Here is a 19,130-nt window from a genome sequence, read left to right on the forward strand (position 1 = left end):
TGAGGAAATACCAGACTATTTTCCAAAACAACTGCACCATTTTACATTTCCACAAGCAGCGTCTGAGAGTTCCAATTTCTCCACATCCTCCTCAATACTTGTTTTCTGACTTTAGATTTTAGATATCCTAATGGGCATGAAGTGATAGCTCACTGTCTTGACCTGCATTTCCTGATGACACTCTGCATCTTTTCATGTGCTTATTAGCCATCTGCATATCTCCCTTGGAAAAGTACTTGTTTAGATCCTTTGTCTTTTAACTGCGTTAATGAGTTGTAGTAAGACTTCAAAAAAATTTTTTTTTAAGATTCTTAAGTATCCGTTTTCTTAGTGATGTTACAGGAGTTCTTTATATAGTCTGATATAAATCCTTTTATCTTTTATGTGGGATCGATGTGTTCGCCCGTTATGGGTCTAGTCTGTTTCACTCTGTGATGTCTTTTAATGAGAAGTTCTTAATTCCAACATAGCTAAGTGTGTCCAAGTTTATGGAGAGTGTTTGTGACTTAAATCTTCCCCAAAGTTGAGGTCGTAAAAATATTTTCCTGTATTATTTCCAATAGAATTAAACTAACTACTAAAAGCTTGGCAGTTTTGTCTTGTACATTTGGGTCAGAAATTCATGGGAGTTGATTTATGTATATATGGAGTAGGGATCCAACTTCATTTTATTCCTATATGAATAAGCCATCATCCCATCACCACTTATTGAAAGACTGCTCTTTCTCCCCCATATTCACGAGGCCAGTCACTAACTTTTAACCTCTCCATCTCTTTCCTGTAAAACAAGCAGACTAAGTCAGGGTCCCCAATATGAAAGGTTTTGTTAAAATCCAGATTTCTAAGTCTCACCAGAGACTGGGTGGGAGAATGCAGACAGGGTGGAGGATCACTCTAGTACTGTGGACTGGTAAGTTCCTTAGCTAATGTGTATGCAGCTGACCTGGCCCCTGCCAACAAATGGACACTTTGGGTAAACTACTGGGAATGATTTCCACGGTTTCTTCTAGTTTTAAGATCCTTCACTTCACAAAGTCTCTGTGTCACTTATTTCTTCCATACCACTTCGGAATGGATATATGTTGAAGTCTTACTAACAAGAAATACAATGCATATCAAATTCCACAAACTACATGATTTCATTTATAAAATTCAACATATTGCCTACTATTGTTGCCCACGTCCATTTAAGTATTCCTCAGTTATGGCTATCATTTTTCAAAATAAAGATCTCTGAAAATGTACTCAGGTAGAACAAAATATTACTAAATATTTTATTAAGTTGATATCTCATGGGTATCATTTGCCATCACTAAGGAAAAGGATTAATATAAAACAATACAAAAGTATTCCAGACAATAGCTTATCAATGTTATCTTCAATCCATCAGTGGGATTTCCTCACGTAGTAACCTTTATTCGTGAAATGATTTCATTCACAAACCCATTATTCTTCGCCACCACCTCTGCTTTCAGCTGTTTTAACTTCATCGTGATGCTTTCTCCCGACATTTCAGAAAAGGGTATTTGCTTCACCTTGGATAAAAACTCTTCAATAATTTTTTCACCTTGCTGAAAAACATGTGAACATTCCATTAGTCTTTAAAATGTCTTTTCTAAAAGTCACAATAATAATGAATTAATTAAATTTCCATCTAAACACAGCACTCAATATTTAAAGAACATTCTTGCAATTTTAAGTGTGCACTGTCTAGAATATAGAGTTGGCCCTTGGACAGAGCAGAGGTTAGGGGTGCTGACCTCCCCGGGCAGTTGCAAACCTGTGTATAACTTCCGACTCCCCCAAAACTTTATTTTAGGAATATTGTATATAATACGTATAATGTAAAAATGTGTGTTAACTGACTGTTTATGTTATCAGTAAGGCTTCTGGTCAACCATTAGGCTATTTAAAGTATTTATTGAAAAGAAAATGCACACATTAGTGCTCCTGTGCAAATTCAAACTCCTGTCGTCTGTGGGTGAACTGGACAGCAGAGCCCTTCGCTGACCATATGTCTTTCAGCAAGACATTAAAAGGGTACTCGTAAATATACATTCAGCGGCTAATGAAAACGGGGCTGGACACTTGAGCATTCCCAAATTCCTCAGTTTTTATAATTGATATATAAAGGTAGTCTTCTAGGAGAAAAAGAACTCAAGGTTCACAAATACTTAAGGCATAAACACTAACTGAAAATTTAATACTCATATACAGGATTTTTTAAAAATTTACTTTAATGCCCAGTCATTTTCATTCTACAGAATGCTTATTACTAGCCCCATGGACAAATTCTTTACCCGCATTCCTCATCCATGAAACGAGAATACTACTACCACCAACCCCACAGGGCTGTTTTGAGAATTAAAGAGTCAGTATGTGTAAAGTGCAGTGCCTGGGGAAGGGTGAGCACCATGGAAGTGTCTCCTGCTGTGCATGAGGCAGGTCTGCATGTCACACAAGGAACCAACTGCTAATAAGTACCTTGCAGATGAAAGAAAGGTAGATATCACCCTGGCTGGCATAGCTCAGTGGATTAAGCACGGGCTGCGAACCAAAGCATTGCAGGTTCGATTCCCAGCCAGGGCACATGCCTGGGTTGAAGGCCACGGCCCCCAGCAACCGCACATTGATGTTTCTCTCCCCCCCCCCTCCCTCCCTCCTCTTTAAAAAATAAATAAATAAAATATAAAAAAAGTACACTAAAAAAAAAATTTAAAAATTTGCTTAAAAAAAAAAAAGGTAGATATCGAAGTAAGTAAGGTAAAGGAAAAAATACTTCTCTATTAAACAAGTCCACTTTTGTCTCTCCTGGCATGAAATACAGTGTACATTTTCAAAATACATTGTAATTAATATCAAAAGTGCATGACTTCTGTTCCAGTAGGAAACCAGGGGTTTCGTGAAAGAGCGTACCTAACCCCACATCACCGAGAGCTGTGGTGCTGATACCAGACCACTTCATGTGCAGGGTGCAATCTTCCTCACTTAAAGCCACTAACAAGTTAAAACACATTTCTCCTGCTTATACAGGTACAACAGATAAATCATACTTTTTAGCTCAAAAACCACACATATCATCGATTATGGTAACAATCACCTATCCTTCAAGACCAAAAAATTCACTGGTAAAAGCTAAAAATCTAAGAAGTAAAAATTTGTCACAGTGCATACCACACAATAAATGCTGCCAAAAACCAGCAGTGAATAAGATTCATTATTAAAAATCCTTTAATTTTTTAAAAGTACATTGGGCATAGGCTTGTACCTCTCTGTGTGAACCTCTAATTTTCACCCATTGCTCAGAGGGCCCATTTCTCCCACGAGAATGGAAACACCCACCCACAAAGAGGGCCTGAGCTAACATTTGTCATATGCCACTTTATCCTCTAGGCCCATAACATCTTCATTAGTTTTCTCTCTCCAACTATGTTCTGAACAACTGGAGGACAGAAACTACTTTTAATTATTTGGTATCATCTTAGCTAAGCACTGAGTAAACATGCAACCTAACTGGACTTGATCTATTCAGATCTGTTGACTTATGAAGTAATCAAAGATTTACTTGGACATCTATTAACTTCTCCGAATTACTTGTTTTAAACCTGGACTAACAGCCCTATCCCCTCACTTGAAATGTTATCCTCTGATCATGCAGGTGGTATATAGTGCAGAAAGCAAAATAATACAGACAAAGCAAAGAAATGTTAAGTGAACTCCAATAATGAACAATTAATAAGTAAACATTATAACTATAGGGGAAAAAAAGTCTCTATCTTGGTGACCTGATTTATATATATATATAAACAATAGAGATTAAATAACTACAGAGTTATTCTGACAAACCTCTCTTTCCAGATAGCACCTCTTCGCTGCTGGCTCCATTTCATCCTCTTCTTGTGGTTCTCTGATATTCTGAAATTCCTCCAGCTCCAGGGCTTTCTGTTTAGCACACTCTATTACATGCCTGGGAAAATTAGCAAGCTCAGCAACGTGAATCCCGAAACTTTGATCACAGACACCTAGAAGAAATTGGGGGCGGAGGTGACAGGGTGAGAGGCAGAGTAGGAAGAAACAGCAATTTATGTGAATGGAACTTACATTTCTTACCTTGTCATTAGAAAACTCAATTCTGTGTTAGTTCAAACACATTAGCTAAATATTTCAGAGTAACTTAGATAAAGGAATTTTAAATAGGCCTCCAGTAAATAGTGATTATGACTTGGCACCATGTTATATTTTATCCTTGAGAAAATGTAGTAGAAAAATAAAATAGAGAAAAGGCTTGACAATCCTCAAAGACCTAGACAAATGTATGTGAATCTGAAATTAACCAACTCTGTCTCTCTGAGGTTTTCTCCATTTTATAAGGGAGAAATTAAAAGTACTAAGGAAAATAAATAAATGTAAAGTGTCACTAACTAAAAAGAGCATTTAATTCAAAATATATTGACTTATTAGTGATTGGTCTATCCTCTGGATCTGCCTACATTATTTTCTAGAGATGCTGATTCCAGAAAACTGGCTGGATAAATATTTATAATACTTCTCCTAAAAAAGTTACTTACCGTTCTTACACAATCTCATTCTGATTCTAAACTACTACAAACTAATGACAATGAAATATTTTGACCCAAATCACTAATAAATTCATAGACTAAGAAGACGATCTTCATCTTCATTCGCAGAAAATAAACTGACATACGACATTCCTTCCAAATGTTTAATACAAATGATGCTCACAGTTACAGAGCTTCCATTTTTGCCTCAATTACTTATCAGCTGTAAATTGTGGGGGGCCTGTTTTTACATCCCATGCACCCTTGAGCTGGATACTTGGCACAACTAAGAGGAACAAATAAAAAAAACCCAGAAGCATATGTTTGATAAACACCCACAGTGAAGGGCAAACTTATTCCTGCAAATCTTCTCTGCATTTCATCTGATCTTTTAAAATGTATTGAACCCATTTTTATATCCCATAAAACACAATTTAAAAGCAAAATCTCAACTTTATGCTAACCTGCCAGGTCCAACTAAAAGCATCTATAGCTTATGTCAATAATAATAATAATACAAACACAGTCACTCAAAAGGATTCCTACTGAAACATAAAAAAATAACAAAGGATAAAAAAAACAAAAGTAATAACTCATTTATGTGCAACCAACTGACACAGAAAAACCTGTTCATGGAAAATCAGAAACATTTGATCAAGTTATTCTGATGATTGCTGAAATGTTTAATAAAAACATTAAGAGTATGTTAATTGTATCAGCTCTGTAGTCTGATTGGTTGCAAGATCCACAAAAGACAAAATTTTCCTGGAAGGATAAAATGCCAGTGCAGAGTTCCAGCCAAGATGGAGGCGTAGGTAGATGCACTTTGCCTCCCTGGCACAACTGGAAGAAGGACACAACCAATTTAAAAACAAAAACCAAACAGAACTGCCAGAAAATTGAATTGTGTAGAAGTCTGACAACCAAAGAGTTAAAGAAACACTCATTCAGACTGGTAGGAGGGGCAGAGACGGGCAGCCAGCACAGAGAGGACGTGTGGTAAGGTGGTGGCTGCAGCAGCTGGTGGACTGCGTGGTCCCACATTCATGTTCAGATAAACCAGCAGGAACTGGGAAGTGAGACAGACAGCATAATCCAGGGTTACAGCGTGGGCAAGGTGAGGTCTCAGCACCTCTGGCTGTAAAAACCTGTGGGGGTTGTTGCAGTGGGAGAAACTGCTTGTTTCTTGAAAGTGGGGCAAGAACCAAGCAATTGGCATTGTTCCCTCTGACCCCTCCCCCACATACAGCACTGCAACACAACAAAATGGATTACCCAGACCTGGTGAATACCTAAGGCCCCACCCCTTACAATGTAACAGATGTGTGGAGATAAAGAAATATGACCCAAATGAAAGAACAGATCAAAACTCCAGAAAAAGAACTAAGCAGCATGGAGATAGTCAACCTATCAGATGCAGAGTTCAAAACACTGGTAATCAGGATGCTCACAGAAATGACTGAGTACAGCCACAAAATAAAAGAAGAAATAAAGGCTATACAAAGTGAAATAAAGCAAAATACACAGGGAACCATTAGTGAAGGGGAGAAAACTGGGGCTCAAACCAAAGATTTGGAACAGAAAGAATAAATATGAAACGGAAGAAATAAACATTCAACCAGAACGGAATGAAGAAACAAGAATTCAAAAAAATAAGGAGCGGTTAGGAACCTCCGGGACAACTTTAACCATTCCAACATCTGAATCATAGGGTTGCCAGAAGGAGAAGAGGAAGAGCAAGAAATTGAAAACTTATTTGAAAAAATAATGAAAGAAAACTTTCCCAATCTGGCAAAGGAAATAGAAATACAAACCCAGGAAGCTCAGAGTCCCAAAGAAGTTAGACACAAAGAGGAACATGCTAAGACACATCATAATAACATTACTCAAGATTAAAGATAAGGAGAGAATCTTAAAAGCAGCAAGAGAAAAGGAGACAGTTACCTTCAAAGGAATGCCCATAAGGCTATCAGCTGATTTCTCAAAAGAAAGCTTGCAGGCAAGAAGGGGCTGGCAAGAAGTATTCAAAGTCATGAAAGGCGAGGACTTACATCCAGGATTACTCTACCCAGTAAAGCTATCATTTAGAATGGAAGGGCAGATAAAGTGCTCCCCAGATAAGGTCAAGTTAAAGGAGTTCATCATCACCAAGACCTTATCATATGAAATGTTAAAGGAACTTATCTAAGAAAAAGCAGATCAAAACTATGAACAGTAAAATGACATTAAGCTTATATCTATCAACAACTGAACCTAAAAAAAAACAAAAACAAAAATGAAAACGAACAAAGTGAACAATTAGAACAGGGACAGAATCACAGAAATGGAGATCACATGGAGGGTTATCAGCAGCGAGGATGAGGGGAGCGGGGAGAAGGTACAGGGAATAAGAAGCATAATTGGTAGGTACAAAATAAAAAGGGGGAGGTTAAGAACAGCATAGGAAATAAGAAGCTGAAGAACTTGTATGTTATGACTCATGAACATGCACTAAGGGGGGAATGCTGGAGGAAGGAGGGGGTGCAAGGCAGAGGGGGATAAAGGGTAGAAAAAAAGAATGGGACAATTGTAATAGCACATTCAATAGAATATACTTTTAAAAAATAAGTAGAATTGTGCAATAAAAACTGCCAACAAATCATTCCTTCTGTGATAATTACAATTTCAGGATTTCTGCAAACCCCAGCTTCAAATGAACCTGTTCATGTAACATACCTTTAACATAATCAAATAATTATAATAATTTATTAAACAGTAACAGCTAGAGCCTTGGAACATTCAAGCTATTGTTACTATGTATTAGCTAAATTGACAAGAAAAGATATTGTCATGGGAGATAGTATAAAATTCCTCTGTGAATACATTCAAGAGCATAAATTATTCTTTCTGTGATTGTTTTAGAATGACTGATCCTACTATACAAGACATAGAAATAATGTACCATATCCCCACCCCTAGACTGTGAATTAAGAGACAAATGTTTCTGTAAAAACATCAGCAATTCACACTAATTTAGACCGAAGCAAACTGCTGATGTTCAAAGGTACTAAGTTTCCCACTGTCACACTCTGAATTCACAGTATACCAGTGGTGTATACTCACCTTTCTTCACCTGGTAAAGCATAGTTAAGGTATCTTCAGTAGTTAGTGCTGTGACATGTAGATTATTAACAGTTGGAATCTGACTGGCCAAGGCAGTAAGTTCATGAAAATGGGTTGCAAACATGCAAAAAGCACCAATTTTTGTTGCAATGTACTCTGATATAGCCCATGCTAACCCAAATCCATCGTAGGTAGAGGTTCCTCTTCCCAATTCATCTATGATTATTAAAGAATCTTTGGTTGCAGACCTGAAACACACAATTACGTGAAAATTTCCCAAAACATATTCATGCAAAAAACAAAATTAAAAAAATATAATAGAAGAGATGTGCCACAAACATAACGGATTCATTATTTTAATATATTAAAATTTCAACAAAGTAAATAAAAAGCACTAAAACTTCAGGAGAAAAAAGTAGACATGGACACGAACAAGCAATAGTTGCTGGAAGAGGAAGCAAACGGTGAACAAATCAAATCAACCAAGACTGAGAAAAACACCCCCCCCCCATGAAGACAGGACAAGGGCACAACGAGGAGGACGCTGGGCTGCACGGCTGGCGGCCACGACGGCTTGTGTGTAGGACTTAACTGGATGGAAGGAAGGAGCATTTTTCTAAATGAGAAAATTCGACAGTTCATTTACTTATTGGTCATTTATTTACTTTTCTGTGAACTGCCATTGATACCTTTTTCTTATTTCTTTAATCTGTAAGTTTTGAATATTAACCTGACTAATTACTATGCTAAACAAACAATAATCAACCCACAATTTATGGAACACACCAAAAACCAAAAGGCTCCGCCTCTGTGCCTTCAGAGAAGCTCCTGAAATGTGAAATAAAGAGATGAGATTTCAGTAACCTTTACAATTAAAAACCTAATAAATTTCAGACAGGCACAGTTCTCTGAGGAAACACCCACAACCTTACGCTCACTTGACAAAAAAAAATCATCGGAGAAGTGGGATTTCCGTCACTCAGGCCTGGAAAGACTGGAAGGGACGGGAGTGAAGGGCAAGAGGGAAGCAGGGACCATTCGAGGTGTGTGAACAGTGCAGGTAAAAGCACGGTAGTGGGGGAGTGCCGGGTCAACAACTGCCAGAAATCTTAAGACAACATAAGAACTTGAAGCTTTTCCCAACTACCACAAATCACCTTTTCAAGATAATACAGTCCACAAACTATTACTAGATGAAAGTTCTTAGGTGTTTTGTAAGTGAGCCTGCAAGTGTACTTCTCAAAGGACAGGAACATTCACTTCCTTTCTCAGGGGGCTGGGCAATGCACTCACCTGAGAATAGAAGCAGTTTCCAACATTTCAGCCATGAAGGTGGAGACTCCTTTCAACTGACTGTCACCGGCCCCTACCCGAGCCAAGATACAGTCCACAATGGACACTTCTGCCGACTCACACGGCACAAAGCACCCAATCTGCGCCATGAGAACAATCACCCCAGTCTGGCGAATATATGTTGATTTACCTCCCATATTGGGGCCTATAAAAAAATTACATCAAAAAGCAAAATTATTCACTTATTTCTAATCAACTGTTGGTCCTAAATTACACATTGGTGACTAATCGCCTAGGTAATGTGATGTGACATGAAAGAAGCAGAACCGTAAGCTGCCCAAAGACGTGGCCAAAGTTGCTGGCAATACTATTCCCTGAAGTAATGCTGTTTTCTCTTCGAACAAACCTACACTGCTCCCTTCAGAGAGAGGACCCTTAGAAAATATTCCTTACCTACAACCTGACTATAGCCTAAAAGGACCATACAGACCCTTTCCCACGGCTCACAGGGCTACCTGCAGAATAATGTTACAACATCCAGAAAAGTAGTACAGGCCGAACTCACTGAACAGTGTAACACATTAACACACGAGCTATTGTTGTGAATGGACCAGTATGGTCAAATCTTCAAACCACTTAAAATCCACACGGAAATCCTAAGACATGATCATACTTTTGGAAAATGTACAATTTACATGTCTGGGTTAGATTATGTAAACGACTTGAAAATCCACTTGGGAGAAATGGAATATATTTGCCCAAAGACTCCTAACTCCCTCCCCTTTGCCTTTGGGATCTGGTTAGGATTTCTCCATCAGTCTCTAGTGTGAGACACGCTACATTAGTCTATAAACGTGTCTACCTTTTCTTTGAGTTTCGCATAAATACAGTGCCATGTCTGTAAAAGAACAGCTACCCTAAACTTAAGTCATTCCAGCAGCCAATTATGCTTGACCTCCAATGACCTCATTTTTGAAAGGTCTGTCTCAAAGGTTTGCTTCGAGGAGGAAGAGTTGTTCATTTTCAAATACTCTGATTCTCTGGAACAGAAGTTTCATACAAATACAATATTCTCCCATAAGCGTCTGCCTCTTCCAAATCTTCCCTCTAATCCAAATGTGAATATGTTACTCATTAATATGAATAACATGGTTTTTTTCTAATGTCAAGAACTAGAATTTTCTTCATCAATTACAAGCATATTTCCACTCCAACATTAAAAAGGAAACATTACCCAAAATAACCCATAAACTAGGTTTTATACCAGTAATGATGTGAAACATCTGTTTATCTTTTTCAAAGTGAACATCATTGGGAATAAATGCAACTTCATCTTGAACTTCAACACAAGCATGTCTGGATGCTTTCAAAATAATTCTTCCTTGTCCTTTCTCCAAAATGACTGGTCGTACATATGGAACAGGTGCTCCGTTTGACACATGAGCAAAGCTGACAACAGCATCTAGCTGAGCTAACACATCATTGAGTGTCTGCATTGGTTCTACATAGCCTGTATAAAAAAAATGTGCAAAGGAATACTGAATCATAAAAACATACATATAAGCAGCTATGAGAATAAATTTAACTTCTCCATTTGGGGATTCAAACTCTATTTCCTAATTTATGTAATTTAAAAAAATTAATAGAAGTTTGCCACAACTAAACTTGAAAATAACACCTAAAACTCAACATGAGGTTAAAATGCGTTACCATGTCTTAAAGAGCATGATGCCCCCCCTCACTAAAATCCAGTAAGATAGAAAAGCACACAACTGATGCTCTAACCAGCGTGGCTCAGTTGGGTAAGTGTTGTTCCACAATGTGAAGGGTGGCTGGTTCGACTCCCAGTCAGGGCACATGCCTGGGTTGTGGGGGCCCATCCCTGGTTAGGGTGTGTGCAGAAGGCAACCGATCCATGTTTCTTTCACACATCAATGTCTCTCTCCCTCCTTATCTCCCTCCCTTCCATTCTCTCTAAAATAAATAAAATCTTAAAAAAAAAAAAGCATACAGCTGCTTATAAAGAAACTAAGTAGATTTTTAAAAACCTAATAAGGAAAAGCTATCTTAATTTATTGATAAGGAAAGAAAAGCAGGGTACAGTAATATCTGAGGCATACCTACAATTTTAAGATACATCTTTTTCTAAAATGTAAGAGTCAAAAACCAAAATGGCATTTCACAATTATTGTAGAAAACATGCCAACACCAAGTAGTCAGATACGGTGTGACCACCAGGGCCTGTGCATGTAAGACCATGATTTTACTTCAGAACTTTACCCCATCAGTTATCACACACTTAATTTTAGCATAAATTTAGACCCATTACTGTCACTTAAAATACTTTCAACAAGATTCTACTTTGCTACAGCATTTAAACTAAAAGCTAACTAATTGAAGAGCATAATGACAGTAACAGTAGATGTGTTTCTTACTCAAATATTCATTTGATAAAATATGACTTCTTTTGGGAATTTGTAAATAAAACTCTGCTCCCATTTAACAGTTCTTATTTAGTACTGAACATCAATCTGACACTGATGAGCTTAAGGAACTTTTCATTATAAACAAAAACAGATCGGAGACCATGTCTTATGTTTATGGGTGAATAGAATTGAGGTTCACAAAGTAGATATGACCTGAGTTTTTATGGCAGTGATGTCTGCATTGAAACTTTCAGTATTTCCTTAGAATTATTTTTATTCCATGGAGACTAAAATCTTAATACATAAAATGAAAAAAAAAAAGACAAACCTAAAAGCTATTCAATGTTATGTACATTAAAAAGTCTCTGAGCCCTGTCTGGTGTGGCTCAGTGGACTGAGTGCCTACCTGCGAACCAAAGGGTCGCCAGTTCGATTCCCAGTCAGGGCACATGCCTGGGTTGCGGGCCAGGTTCCCCTGGCCTGTGGGGCAAGCGAGAGGCAACCATACCCACTGATGATTCTCTCCCTCTCTCTCCCTTCCTTCCCCTCTTAAAAAAATAAAAATGAAAAATGAAAAGTCCCTGAAACATGTTTAGGCAATAAAAATGGTTGAGATTAGAACAGATTCTAGAATTTTAAGTGGTTGAAGGGGTCGGCGTAACAGACCCACATGTCCTGTACAACTGCCACCCAGACGTCAATGTGTCAAAAGCTTCAAGGGATAGTCAAGAGAGTGATGTCCAATTTTAGAACACAAAATTATGACTATTCGAACAGCAGAAAGTTTGACTCACCTCTGATTCCCTTGATCCCTATGAAAGTGATAAAATGTTTTGAAAATAAAAATTAACACAAATGGCCAAATAAAAATAATTCTCTTACTCTGTTTTACCACTTTAGAAAAAAGGTGGGGGGGAACAGAGTTCACAGTACCCTATCATACAGCAAATATGAACCTGTGAGAATTACTTACACTTGAGTGGAGTACTTACTGTAAGTACTTTAAAACTCGTAAAACCTCTAAGTATCAATAAGAATAGGCCTATAATAAAAAAGAAAACCAAAAGCCTCTGAAGAGTCCATATTCAGTTTCTTAATTCATTTGGCTCTTAACAGTATTATCTTTTTTATTGTTCAGTTACGGTCTCCCTGCCTTTTCCCCAATTGCTTACAACTACCCTGTATCCCCCATTCCCACAGATAATCCCCTTAACAATATTATCTGTTTCAAAAGCAAGATATCTGTTTTAAATATTATCTGTTTTAAATGCAAGATAGAAAGCTTCAAAAATGGCCCACTATATATTTAAGATTTTATTTATTTACTTTTAGAGAGAGGAAAGGAGGAAGAAAGAAAGGGAGAGAAACATCAATGTGTGAAAGATACATCGATCAATGGCCTCTCACATGCCCCTAACTGGGGACCTAAAACCCAGGCAAGTGCCCTGACTGGGTATCGACTTTTCCATTCTCAAATTGGCGCTCACTCCACTAAGCCACACCAGCCAGGGCTGATCCACTATATTTTCAAATAAAAATAGTTGAAAATGTATCATCTAAAATGTGTATGTTAGACCAAGAAGAGGTTCCATTTAAATTCCAGGTGACTCCAAATACAAGACCCTCAATTTGAAAATGTTAAAATCTAATAGCTTTAACCTACTTAGTACTTAATGAATATTATAGTTTTTTTGAGGAAGACTCATAGTTTGTATATATAGTGTTTAGAGGGTTCTTAAAAATATAATCACAGAGAAAAATAATTGAACAAGATTATCACAGGATAGTTATCTGTTACCAGCAAGCAAAAACATCACCTTTATAATTCTTGTTCATCTCAAAACTAATGTATAAAGTGCATTAAAACCTTTATGTTTTGTTTCTGATTTACGATAAAAATTCATAGTAGTAAAACAATTTACAGAATTATAAATGCACCTAAGTTTTTAAATGACCTTTACCCCTAAATAATTCAGCATGCACATCCTGAGAACATGGACACCCTCCTATTTAATCATAATATACATCAAGGAATGCAATACCAATACCTTATCATCTCATACTGAACTTTGCCAGTTTGTCTCAATGGTGCATTTTATAGCTATTCCCCAGCTCTCACCCCTAACCCTTGATCCAATCAAGGATGTCTACAGCATTTGACTGTCCTGTCTCTTTAAGTCTCCTTTAATCCAGAACAGATCCTGCCCATTTTTTTGCTTCCATGACACTGGCCTTTTTAAATAATTGAGGCCTTAAAAAGAATGTCCCAAAATCTATTTACCCCATTTTTTTCTCCTTATGATAATCTCGTTAGACATTTTATCAAGAATATTACACAGGTGATATTGTATCCTTCCCTCGGCATCACACATAATGTCATTTGTCCCATTACCGGCGGTGCCAGCTTTGATCACTCGGTTTCATTATTTCTTTGGTATATTTGTGCAAGGCACAATCAAGGCTGCAGTCACTATCAACATGATGATGGGCAAAGCCTCCCAGCTTCACACCCCCCCATCTACCCTGCGTGTGCCAAACATTCATTCACCCCACCCTAAGGGAAATACCATGGTGCCAATCATGCTATCCCTTTAATTATCAAACAATTGCCTAAGACAATGGACTCAGAAAATCTATAAAGGGCACATAGAACTTGAAAGGGTTTGCTTGCCTCATGTATAATTTCTATTTGCCTCTCAGTGGTTTTTATTTCTATAACCTAGAGCATGAGCCCATAGGTAACAGTCCTTGGTGTTTCTTTCCCTTGTTACAACTGCAGTAAGTTTTGGGCTTTTTGGCACATCTTGGTTGTTCAGGGTATTCCCACTCCTTAGAGTGCAAGAGCTCACCTTCCTGTGTATCGGAGTCATTTCCACTTACTTCTCCTACCACAATGCAGCATGCATTAAGTGGTAGGTAGTCTAACATAACTAACAGTGTAACAGCTTTTTATAAGACCACTCTTCAAACATCCTGATATTTTTCTATTACAAAACCAGGTTATATTCCGAATTTGCTGGTTCTATTAAATTTACCTGAAGAAATATTGATGATTTCTTTAACGATGGCATTCTGGGCTTCCTCGTATTCAGTTTTATTTTTGGTATATTCTTCATTAAGAGAAGTCAAAGCACTGCAAATCAAGATAATGATATTATTTTAAAAACGAAAACATTATTAAAGGTAATGTACACTACATAAAATATATCCAGAATATCCATCTTATAAAGTATCAAAACAATAATTAAAATGGAAGTATCAGGAGAAAAAAAACGAGCAACTCATTAGGGAAAGATGTGGTTGGAATTCAATGCATTAACATTTATGTTGTTTGCAATAGCCTACCAGCAAAATTCTTCCTATAACAATTATTCCATTGGATAAAATTCTGATCTGTGACCTTTTCTAAAATACTTGAATGAAATAAGTCTTCTTCCTCCCTTAGGATAGAGGTCACACCCCCTTTAAAATACACACCCACACATAGTTTCTCCCAATACTGCAATGTAATTGTCTTTTGATACTAAAAGTTGTCAAAATAAGGAAAGAGTTTCAAAAACTAAACCTTATTGAGGAATTTAAAAAGAAAATAAAAATCAAAGGTTGAGAAAACTTGCAGAAGATGAGAATAAAGTGCAGAGAAAGGGTTCATTCTCTGGTGTCAAAGGAAGGGGCTGAAATTAAAAACCAAGGACAAGGGAGCATAGAAAAGAAGAGGTGGAAGCACTTATCAGAAGGGCACCAGTAAACCGAGACAATAATTGTGAACTTGATGGACTTAGCCCATGACATAATACACACAGACAGCTTAAGAACAGTATGTGGGCAAGCGGCAGCACAAAAAGACTGCCAAAAAACACACCCATGAAAAGAATTACAGAAAGAAAAGCAAGAGGCAAAGACACTAGGAAAGTGAGACTGCTGTGTGAAGGAGAGAGCTGCCCCAGACAGAAGCACAGGTGGGCCAGGACCACACAGTGCAGGACATAACAAACATTTCAGTTTCCTGAGTGACAGATACACATTGGAGCATTTGAAGAAAGAAAATTATATGATCAGAGCCAGATACAAAGCAAGCACTCAATCTATTGGAGAAAAAAAAATCAACCAATGAATTCTTTACAACTTTCAGAATCACTGTTATCATTCAGTTCAATTTTTTATACATTATAATTAACAAATGGGTGATTTAAAGATGATTATAACACCCCAAAAGTTCTAGCTCATTTAAGCCAAAAAATATATATATATTTCTTTTCTTTTAAGTTTTTTAGACTTTATTTATTTTTAGAGAGGGAAGGGAGAGAGAAGAAGAAGAGAGAGAGAGAGAGGGAGAGAGAGAGGAGGAGAGAGAGAGAGAGAAACAACAATGTGCAGTTGCTGGAGGCCATGGCCTGCAACCTAGACATGTGCCCTGACTGGGAATCGAACCTGCGATGTCTGGTTTGCAGCCCATGCTCAATCCACTGAGCTACGCCAGCCAGGACAAAATATATATACATTTCTTAAATTGGGATACAGTGTGGTGGAAAAACAATAGCTACTAAATTTGGCAATAGAAGATCTAGGTTTGAGTATTTAGCATTTCTAGATGTCTAACCCTGGGGAATTGAGTTTCAGCTTCTTCATCTAAAATATGAGAGAAATATACCCAACCTATTTATTTCAGAAAACTGTTAAGAGGAACAAACTAAACTGACTGCTCATTACTGGAGTGTCTGAACACCTACAATAATAACTACACATAACAGACACTTAAAATACTTTTTAAATAAATTCTAGTACAGAGGAGAAAGGATAAATGCCTTTCCCCACCCAAGTCACAGATTTATTTTAAAATAATTGTTTCTTCAACTATGAATAACTTGCCCAGGAACTTCCTAACATCAGCAAGGGAAAAGCAGAACAAAACTGGTAAGATTTTTTTAACATGGAACATGGTTTTTTAAAAAGCTATAATCTAATGGGTGGCCTCATTACGGTTGGTAGACATCTCCCTAAACTAATATACCACTTGATACACCAGAAGAATTTTTTTTACTTGATAAAGGATAGCAAAATTTTCTTAGAAAAAATAAACATGAGAAAATAAGTAAAGCAGAGATTTGAGGGGGAACTACCTCTGATACAGAAACGTACCATAAAATAAATACTAGCTTTTTCATACTGACAAAAGAATGGTGAGACAGATAATGTGAAAAAATAATCTTAAAAATAAACACAAAGCGCCATTTCAGTTAATGAGAAAAAGAGTGATTATTAAACAAGTGGTGTTGGGACAGCTGACTAGACTTTTGTAAGAAATAAAGCTTCAATCTTACCTTATGCCTTATTTCAATTAACACTAAATATGGCAAAACTTCCTTATCACAGAACATTCACATTTTATCAGACAGTAATTTAGTTCTATGGAACTACTGAAGGCTTAACAATATAATACAGGCTTACGAACCTATTGGTAAACTTAACTCCATTCTTCTGGATATCTACGGTACTGAAGTTTTTATTGTTACGAAGGACTTTTTCCTCCTTACACGTCACACGAAAATAATATCCAAACTGTGAGTTGGAATCCAGTTTAATCTGTTTGCCAGACTCCAAACCTTCATGACCAGGAAAAAAGGAAAAAGTGTGTCATAGATAATATCAATACCCATTATTCCATATAAGTGTTTAAAATAATTAAACCTAAACTTTTATTACATGATAGCATACTGAAAATTAACATTATCCAAGAAAGATACAAATCGTATTTCACTCAAAAATGACATGAATTAAGGATGTCTATAAAATCCTTTAACCCCTTTATTAACGTCAGCTGCTGACGTGGAAGTGCCGCTTGGGTAAACCCGACCAGCGCTGCAGGCCGCCGGTGGCGGGCAGCGCGCACTGTTCTAGATGCTGGGGCCAGGACCGTGAGCGAGATCTAGTCCCTGCCCTCCGGGAGCACTGCACGAGAGCTCTTTAGCTAACCAAAGCATTTCTCTGCTTTGGAAGATAGAGCAAATTAAAGTGAACAAATACACTTTTCAAACAAAAATATGAAACTGACAACGAAACCTGAGAAAAACTAGGGCATTTTTGTTAAATGTAGGAAACTTCACAAAACAAGCAAAGATCAGCTAGACTTGAAGCAACAAAGATTTCTGAGTTTATAAAAAGATTTGACTTATTTATTTTTAGAGAGAGGGGAAGGGAAAGAGAGAAACTTCGACTGGATTCCTCCCACACACGCCCCAAAAGGGACCGGGCCACAGCCCAGGCATGTGCCCTGACTGGGACTGCACCTGGCGACCTTTTCACCTTGTGGGTCAGCATCCAATGAACTGAGTTTTTATAAGTCTGTCCTCTCCTTACATCCCATTCACCAATGTGAGCTTTAGACCACAAACCAGAAGACAGACAGTATCTACAAGTTTGCGTGCTGAAGCGTGGCTCCCCAATGTTAGTAACAAACAACTACAGAGAGACAGACTCCACCTGACTGGGGAGCAGAGAGACTGTGGAGAGCTATGGTGTGAGGAGGGTAAATTTCAATCCTCTTCAAAGGCAAGGATTCCTGAATCTAGGATCTAGTCCACACATGGACTCTCCATAGAAACTACATGTGCATTTTTAAATATGAAGATATGGGTGTATTTCTCTGACGAGGATCTACAACCTTCCTCAGATTCTCCACGAATTTAAGTATTACTGCTCTGAGGAATCTTCTAGTTCAAATGTTAAGATTCATTTATTCATTCGGCACACATGTGAGTGATGTTCAAAACAAAGAGCTTTACAAATTTAGAACAAAACAGTGTGAACAGCGTGAGAATAGTCAGGGAATTAATCTAGTACAGCAGGCTGACATGTTCAAAATTGGTATTAATGAAGTGCTCAGAACCTCAAGCCAAATAAATGAACTATTTCTAGTAGAGTAAGGCTATATAGAGAAGCTGACATTTAAAACAGTTCTTATTTAAAAGACATGATAGGGCCTGTTGGGTGATCTGTTGGCTGAAATGTGGAGTCATCCTGGGGTTTGGCGGAGTTCGTAAGAAATGAGTCTGGAGGAGCAGCCAAGGCTGTGAATGTAAAGCATCCTGTTTGTCAACTGTGTAATTTTATTCTGTACGAAAAGGGGCTGGCACTTTAAACAAGGACGCTGGCACAATCAGCTGTGTCTTCTAGGAAAGTAATTCCCACACCAGTGTGAATACTGTATAGACAAGAGAATTATTGAAACCTCCAACAGTCCATTCTTACCTAGATCTCTAGCTGTACTTATTAATGTTGATTGCATCTTCTTTTCTAAATCATCCATTATTTCTCTTAATTCACTCAGATTAGGATCAAATGAAGGTTTTACAAGGAATTCATGGTTTTCCACCTATAGACAGAACAAAGAGTAGTTCAATTTTATTAACAAAGGATAAAGATGAAAGTCATTTATTTTCTTTTACTTATTTAAATTTCACTGATGTTTTGAGTTGTTAAGTTACAACTGTAAGAAGCATCTATTTAATAAGAGATGCAAAGATCTTTTTATCAGGATCTTTGAGTTCTTGAGGCACAAAATTATACATATCAAACACACAGTGCTATTGATGCATGTCACCATCATTTTTATTTACATTTTCCCTTAACAAAGTTCAAAACAGTTTTTCTAAGTATTACTAAAGAATGTTCAATGTTCAGCTCTGGCTGGTGTGGCTTAGTGGATTGAGTGCCGGCCTGCGCACCAAAGGGTCACTGGTTCTATTCCCAG

At 37.4% G+C, this 19,130-nt stretch overlaps 1 protein-coding gene across 1 annotated transcript in view; it reads right to left on the reverse strand.

Annotated features, from left to right (window-relative positions):
- Window positions 1–1,245: 1,245 nt before the first annotated feature.
- The window catches only part of MSH2 (mutS homolog 2), a 58,166-nt gene continuing 40,281 nt past the window's right edge, over window positions 1,246–19,130 (reverse strand). Inside the window, exons 9-16 of the mRNA XM_045827704.1 lie at window positions 18,629–18,752; window positions 16,833–16,983; window positions 14,416–14,513; window positions 10,219–10,464; window positions 8,955–9,159; window positions 7,662–7,909; window positions 3,847–4,022; window positions 1,246–1,571 (exon numbers count right to left, since the gene is read on the reverse strand). Coding sequence (XP_045683660.1) covers window positions 1,401–1,571; window positions 3,847–4,022; window positions 7,662–7,909; window positions 8,955–9,159; window positions 10,219–10,464; window positions 14,416–14,513; window positions 16,833–16,983; window positions 18,629–18,752 — 1,419 coding nt within the window. The 3' untranslated portion in view covers window positions 1,246–1,400. The remainder of the gene's footprint in view (window positions 1,572–3,846; window positions 4,023–7,661; window positions 7,910–8,954; window positions 9,160–10,218; window positions 10,465–14,415; window positions 14,514–16,832; window positions 16,984–18,628; window positions 18,753–19,130) is intronic.

Source organism: Phyllostomus hastatus, unplaced genomic scaffold (genome assembly GCF_019186645.2).
Source record: "Phyllostomus hastatus isolate PE091 unplaced genomic scaffold, TTU_PhHast_1.1 phas_scaffold_78, whole genome shotgun sequence".
In the NCBI taxonomy this organism is placed as follows: Eukaryota; Metazoa; Chordata; class Mammalia; order Chiroptera; family Phyllostomidae; genus Phyllostomus; species Phyllostomus hastatus.